The sequence below is a fragment of the Chenopodium quinoa genome, unplaced genomic scaffold (genome assembly GCF_001683475.1).
Source record: "Chenopodium quinoa cultivar QQ74 unplaced genomic scaffold, ASM168347v1, whole genome shotgun sequence".
NCBI classification, from domain to species: domain Eukaryota; kingdom Viridiplantae; phylum Streptophyta; class Magnoliopsida; order Caryophyllales; family Amaranthaceae; genus Chenopodium; species Chenopodium quinoa.
This window is the reverse complement of record NW_018742697.1, coordinates 105,593-112,297: the sequence shown is the minus strand read 5'-3', so window position 1 is coordinate 112,297 and position 6,705 is coordinate 105,593. Positions and strand designations below refer to the sequence as shown.

Here is a 6,705-nt window from a genome sequence, read left to right as displayed (position 1 = left end):
GTGTGTGGCTAACCATACCATGTGACGAAATATAAAGAATAAAACTGACCGAGTAAGTCAATTAATACTGACTTAGAATCCCTAAAATACAGACCTATTAACTCCTATAACACTAACTAAATGACTCTCATATAGGTTAGCCACACAGTATGGCCAATCACATATAAGAATTTGTGAAATGTGATTAATCAGCCAAAATTAGAAGTGTATAAAACTTACCGTATAAAAAAGTTCCTGATAATAATTCATTTACCAAAACAAAACGGTATTATTTCAATTACCATATCAACCAACCATGATCATAGGGTCTACTAGAACATAGAATTCCAATTTTACTCCTTGTCCTTCTCAAAACACTATAATAACCTTAACTTAAACGTTAATACCGCCATCCTTTCCATATTTATTGTAAAGAGAATTCTTTCAAAAAAAAAAAAAGAGTCAGTAGTAAATCCCGCAAGAGTAGGTAAACACACAATGACCTAAGACAACAATAAAATCCTCTTCAATAAGACCTCCTCTCAATTGTCAAAATTATACGCATCTTTTCTTCATTCTCTCTCTCTCCTCTTTTCTTTTTTATTTTCTCTCTCCTCATCTTTGCTGCTACTACTACTAAAACAACAATAGTACTACTCAACTCCAGCTCATTCATAATTTTAAGTTTAATTTACAACATTAGTACAACTTTCAACTTAACCATAAACTACAGGTGTTCGTCTCCAATTTATTCCCTTTCATATTGTAATAAAATCTTCATTATTTTGAATCTTTCCATAAAAAAAAATATTGAAAAAATGGAAGTTTTTAAAGGGAGTAGTCCTTTAAGAAAATCCCCTCCTAAAAACTCTTCTTCTTCACCTTCTTCTACAAATTCTCCAAATAATAGTGCTAAACATAGTAGTAGTACAAGTAATAGCAATACTAAGAAGAAGAAAAATAGTGTTGAAGAAGAAGAAAGACTTGGATTACTTCAAAGTAGAAACGACCCAATGAATACTTCTTTCAACTCTGATTTCTCTGTTAAAATTGAACCTTCAGCTTCAACTTCTTCGTCTGCGGCTTCTGCTGGTGTTACCATTGCTCCCGCCGTTGAACCCACCAAATCTCCCCCACCCAGTAATGCTGCCGCTGGTTCCGGACTATGTCCGCCTATTGTTCGTGGGTCGAGCTATGATTTCCAGAATGACGCGTTTGCTGCTCAAGTTTCGACAATGAAAAAACCCGTTAAAATGAACAATGAAGTGCAACATCAAAATAACGGCGGTGGTGGTGATGATGACGATGATTCATCTTCGGGGGAGTTTGATTTCCCGAAAGGAGAGGTGGATTTGGAGAACCAATGTTTATCGCCGGTGAATGAGAGTCCGAATGATTACGGGAGGATTACGCCTCGAACGCACCATCATACGGTGTCGTTTAAAGAGAGTGAGCTGGTTCAGAAGAGGGTGAGTGATGATGGTGGGCGGAATCAAAGCCAAACTATGGCGGGGGTTAGCGGAAGAGATGACGGAGATCAGGTTGTTCAGTGTAGTGGGTCAAACGCATCGTTTCAGCAGAAGAAACCTGGGTTAATGAGGATGAAGACTAAGTCCAGATTAATGGACCCACCTGAAGATGATAAAAGATCTGGGAGATTAAATCGTTCTGGGTTTATTGGAAAGAGTGAAGAAATTGAAGAAGATGATCCATTTGGTGAGGATTTACCAGAAGAATATAAAAAAGGGAAGTTGAGTTTCTTTACTGTATTGCAATGGGTTAGTTTAGTGTTAATTGTTGCTGCTTTAATATGTAGTCTTGTGATTAAACGTTTTAGGGATAAAGCTATTTGGGATATGCAATTATGGAAGTGGTTTGTTATGGGGTTAGTCTTAATTTGTGGTGGGTTGGTTTCTGGGTGGTTGATTCATCTTGTTGTCTTCTTTATTGAGCGTAATTTCTTGCTTCGAAAGCGGGTTTTGTATTTTGTTTATGGATTGAGGAGTTCTGTGCAGAAGTTTTTGTGGTTAGGGTGGGTTTTACTTGCTTGGATTTTGATTTTGGATAAGAAGGTTGAGAAGGAGACTAGTAGTCAGGTTTTGCCTTATGTTACAAAGATTTTGATCTGTTTTATGGTGGCTACATTGATGTGGTTGATTAAGACTTTGTTGCTTAAGGTGTTGGCTATGAATTTCCATGTTACCGCCTTCTTTGATAGGATTCAGGACGCGTTGTTTAATCAATATGTGATTGAGACCTTGTCTGGACCGCCTTACCTTGAGATTCAGCGTATTCAGGAAGAGGAGGAGAGGGTTGTTTCGGAGGTTAATAAGCTTCAGAATGCTGGGGTTTATATCCCTCCTGATCTTAGAGCGAGTTGTTTGCCTAATGAAGGGAAACCGCCAGCAGGGAGTGGAAGGTCGAGTGCAAGTGCCTTGCAGAGAAGTCCTCGTATTGGGAAGAGTCCTAGGAGTTCAGTGATTGGGAAGAGTCCTAGGGCACCGTCAAACTCTAGGAGGGAAGAGGAAGAAAAGGATGATGGGATTAGTATTGATCACTTGCACAGATGGAATCAGAAGAATGTATCTGCTTGGAATATGAAGAGGTTGATGAATATTGTTCGTAAGGGGGCTCTGTCTACTCTTGACGAGCAGCTTGATCCAAATTTAGAGGAGGATGACTCGGCATTGCATATTCGTAGTGAGAAGGAAGCAAAAGCTGCTGCCAAGAGAGTATTCACTAATGTTGCTCCACCAGGTTCAAAGTAAGACATTTTATCCTTGCACTTATAATTTATGATTTTCCTGAAACCATACATTAAGTTACACATTCACAAATTATTGAATGTCATTGACTCATTGGCTTTGCAAACTATGACCTTTGAGCTGAATTGTGTTTCTCTATTCTAACTTTGACTCCATATCTGATTTTGAACTGTCAAGTGTGTTTAGGAATCCTCATTTATCATAGGAAGTTTCCTTTTTCAACTTATTATAAATTTATAATACATATGCTCTTGTGTTCCTAGTTTATATCGTTTCCTGTTACAGCGTTACAGTCTCCAGTGTAGGATGACCTAAGCTTAGAAACTAGCTAAACTGTTCGATATAGTGAAGGCATTAGAGGGTGTGTGGAGTTATGCTTGTAGTTCCTTATCCCTTTTGTAGCAGTCATCTGTTATCATCCTGTTACATTATCCTTTCGTTTCCTGTTTGGCATCATTGTTCTCCTGTCATGATGTATCTTAGTAATCTGTGTCTGGTTTTCCTGTGCTGAAGATATATACAATTGGCGGACTTGATGCGCTTTCTGAGGGAAGATGAAGCACACAGGACAATAAATATGTTTGAAGGAGCTCTTGATGGTAAAGGGATCAGCAAACGATCACTTAAAAACTGGGTGGTAAGTGGTCACATCCATCTCTAATTTTGTTGTAACCTTCAACTAATTGCTATGAACAATTGGCTAAGTAGTACGTTTTGTCAAATCGTAGCTCATAAAAATGAGCTATATTTCTTTCCCCATTCCCTTTTAATATCCCTCACTGTCCCCTAGTTTTCTTTTGCAAACCATCTTACTATATTATACTATACCAGGTTAATGTGTTTAGAGAAAGAAGGGCTCTTGCATTGTCCCTCAATGACACAAAGACAGCTGTGAACAAGCTTCACCATCTGGTGAATATTATTGTCGGTATTGCTGTTATAATTATCTGGCTTCTGATCCTAGGTGTCCCCGTTACTCACTTTCTGGTCTTTGTGAGCTCCCAAGTTGTTGTACTTGCCTTCATGTTTGGTAACACTTGCAAGACAACATTCGAAGCAATCATCTTTTTGTTTGTTATGCATCCTTTTGATGTAGGTGATCGTTGTGAAATTGAAGGAGTCCAGGTAATATGTCAGTTGCCTTAATTAGAAATTTCAAATTTTAGGGCCTCGAGGGTATTATCTGTTATGCATCAGATATAATGCTTACTAATACTTTATTGCATTTTTTTTTTCACAGATGATTGTGGAGGAGATGAATATATTGACTACCGTGTTTTTGAAATATGACAACCATAAAATCATTTATCCAAACAGTGTGCTAGCAACCAAGCCTATCAGCAACTACTACCGAAGTCCAGATATGGGAGACTTCATTGATTTCTGCGTACACGTCTCAACTCCGGGGGAAAAGTTATCTTTGATGAAGGAAAGAATAACAAGGTAAGCTGTAAATTGCATTTGTTATCATTGTTGAAGGTTGAGAATTCATCTGATTGGCATATCATAAATATCTTTCTGTATATCTTAATTCTTTCTGTCCCACCCAAAGAAAAAACAATAGCAACTTGTATGATGGTTCTCATTCTGTATCACTTTCAGCCTTTCTCTGTGTGTGTGTTTGGGGGGGGGGGGGGTGGTCCTTCGGCATTTCTACCACATCTTATTGCGCATAGGCTAATTTGGCTTGTGGAGTTGTAGGGTCCCAATGTCCCTATTTAATCCAAACCTTGTGGAATAAGAATATGTTATAAAAGCACTATTTTTAAACATATAAGATAATATTCCTGTGCATTAGTTAACGAATAGAAAATGGTCAATAATTTTGTATTCATCTATAAGAATATATGAAGTACGTCGTTTTCAAGAATGTATTGGATGATCATCAGTAAGTCCTATATATGCCCTTATTCGCACTACCTGATTTTGCTTTTGTTGTTTACTACTAATTTTGATCTGATTAAACCTGATTTTACCGAAACTTATTTTTGTAAGTCGAAGAGGTTATGGTTTATTTATATACCTTCAATAACACAGCCGCATCAGAGTTCAAAATAAGGCTCTTGTTGATTATCATTTTTTGCCTACAATGTCTTGCGAATCACTTTTGGGTTTAATCACTTGAATGCATCTCTAAATGATGTAGAATTAGTGCTGCAGCCTTTTTAATAACTAGTTTGATTATCTGCTTCAGGTACATTGACAACAAGTCAGATCACTGGTACCCAGCGCCAATGATTGTAATGAGGGATGTGGATGACATGAACAAGATAAAGTTTTCGCTTTGGGTATCACATAGGATGAACCATCAAGACATGGGAGAGAGATGGGTGAGGAGATCCCTTCTTGTCGAGGAAATGGTCAAGATCTTCAAAGATCTTGACATTGAGTACCGCATGTTGCCCATGGACGTCAATGTCAGAAACTTACCGCCTGTGGTATCCGATAGGGTTCCATCTAACTGGGCTACTTGTGCAAGATGATGAGTTTTATGGAACACGTCTGTGGAGAGCAGCTCTGTCAGTGCCTTTGGTTGACATGCTATAATGCTACATTGCTAGCAACACTAGGCGGAATCATGGGAAAGGTTGAGGAGATTTTTTACTCCTTGCCTTTCCTGTGGCGCCAGTTTTCCCTGTAAGAACTGGCCAGAGTTGCGAATCATAATGTATATTATCATCTTTATTAGGTTTTGATAACTCGATTAGTATTATTCTATTTTGTGCTTTATATGTTCGATATGGACCGATGTTAGTTCTGGTTATATATATTATGTGTATCCTATCTAAATTATATTCTGCGACCTCAAACCAGAGCAAAGGATAAAAGAATTAGACAAGCCTATCAAGTTTTTTGCAAAAGAATAAAGAAAATTGTTTAATTTATTCGATGTACTTAAGTTTCATTATATTGGGTCTTTAATAAAGGAAGTAATGGAATAATTCTAAACTATGTTTATTATATTGGGTCTTTAATCAATAGATGAGGTATATTTTACTAGTACTATGTTTTTCCAGTTTTACTTTTTATGGAGTAACAATCTTAGAAAATTCTTTGTTTTGAACCTTGGTTTGTTTTCTTCCCCTTACAAACATAATGTTAAGAAAAAATAGTGTCAGTTTAATAATAATCAATAACTTTAAAGAAAAATATAATGAAATGAAAATCTAGTATAAATAATTTCAGTTCAGTAAAAATAATTATATTAAGTGAACATGGCCTATAAACAATCTAACGAATTGTATTATGTTGTACAAGAATTATTGTTTGATGCTATATTGCAATTATTTGCAAGTTGGTGGCGTATCTAGAGAATGGTTGTCTAATATTGAGATTTGAGGCAATAATTGTCGAATGTTACCAGCAAAGTTGATGAGTACATGACTCAGATGCTGGCTATCAACTAGGAATACATGTGCAATCGTTGAATCTTTTTGAATTTTAGTAGACTTACATTTCTTTTCTTTCTTTTTTTTTTTTTTTTTTTTTTTTTGTTTTTTGGAATAAACTTACATTTCATATTCATACAATTAAATTAGGCTTTTTGTTTCTTTTATTTGCACTATTTTTTTTTTACCGTAAATTGCGGCTTCATATATTTTTTTTAATAATTGTTTTTATTTTTTTAATACGTAGTAGTATTCTGGTATTTTAGTAATTTTACGTTATTGGTAGTTTGGTACAGCAATAGGTTTTGTATGAGAAGATGTTACTAGGAGATGCGATAATCGTTGCCATATCAGTTGCTGAATGCTGAATATTCAACGACCTAAAAAGAAATATATAAAGTTCCAAAAGTACTAAAATGGTAAAAGTAATTTTACATGTCAAAGGAACACAAAAATTGTGTTTCTAGAGGCTTAGGCTTACCTTTAGTAATTTTTGACGTAAAAGTAAAAGAAAGGAAGATCAAAATTTATAAGGAGCGACCAAAATGGATATTTGAATATTCTAAATTAAA

At 36.0% G+C, this 6,705-nt stretch overlaps 1 protein-coding gene across 1 annotated transcript; it reads left to right on the top strand.

Annotated features, from left to right (window-relative positions):
- Positions 1-267: 267 nt before the first annotated feature.
- On the top strand, positions 268-5,474 carry LOC110722884 (mechanosensitive ion channel protein 6-like). The gene is made up of 5 exons (XM_021902175.1): positions 268-2,743; positions 3,258-3,381; positions 3,576-3,869; positions 3,985-4,187; positions 4,939-5,474. The coding sequence occupies exons 1-5, from the start codon at positions 798-800 to the stop codon at positions 5,225-5,227; spliced, it is 2,856 nt and encodes a 951-aa protein (XP_021757867.1). The 5' UTR covers positions 268-797; the 3' UTR covers positions 5,228-5,474.
- The last annotated feature ends 1,231 nt before the right edge of the window (positions 5,475-6,705 follow it).

What these genes read in the sequence shown, in the direction of transcription:
- LOC110722884 (XM_021902175.1), top strand. Translation starts at nt 798, where the DNA reads ATGGAAGTTTTTAAAGGGAGTAGTCCTTTAAGAAAATCCCCTCCTAAA. An exon ending in GTTGCTCCACCAGGTTCAAA is followed by an intron (nt 2,744 to 3,257) that starts GTAAGACATTTT and finishes CCTGTGCTGAAG; the next exon opens with ATATATACAATTGGCGGACT. An exon ending in ATGAAGGAAAGAATAACAAG is followed by an intron (nt 4,188 to 4,938) that starts GTAAGCTGTAAA and finishes TATCTGCTTCAG; the next exon opens with GTACATTGACAACAAGTCAG.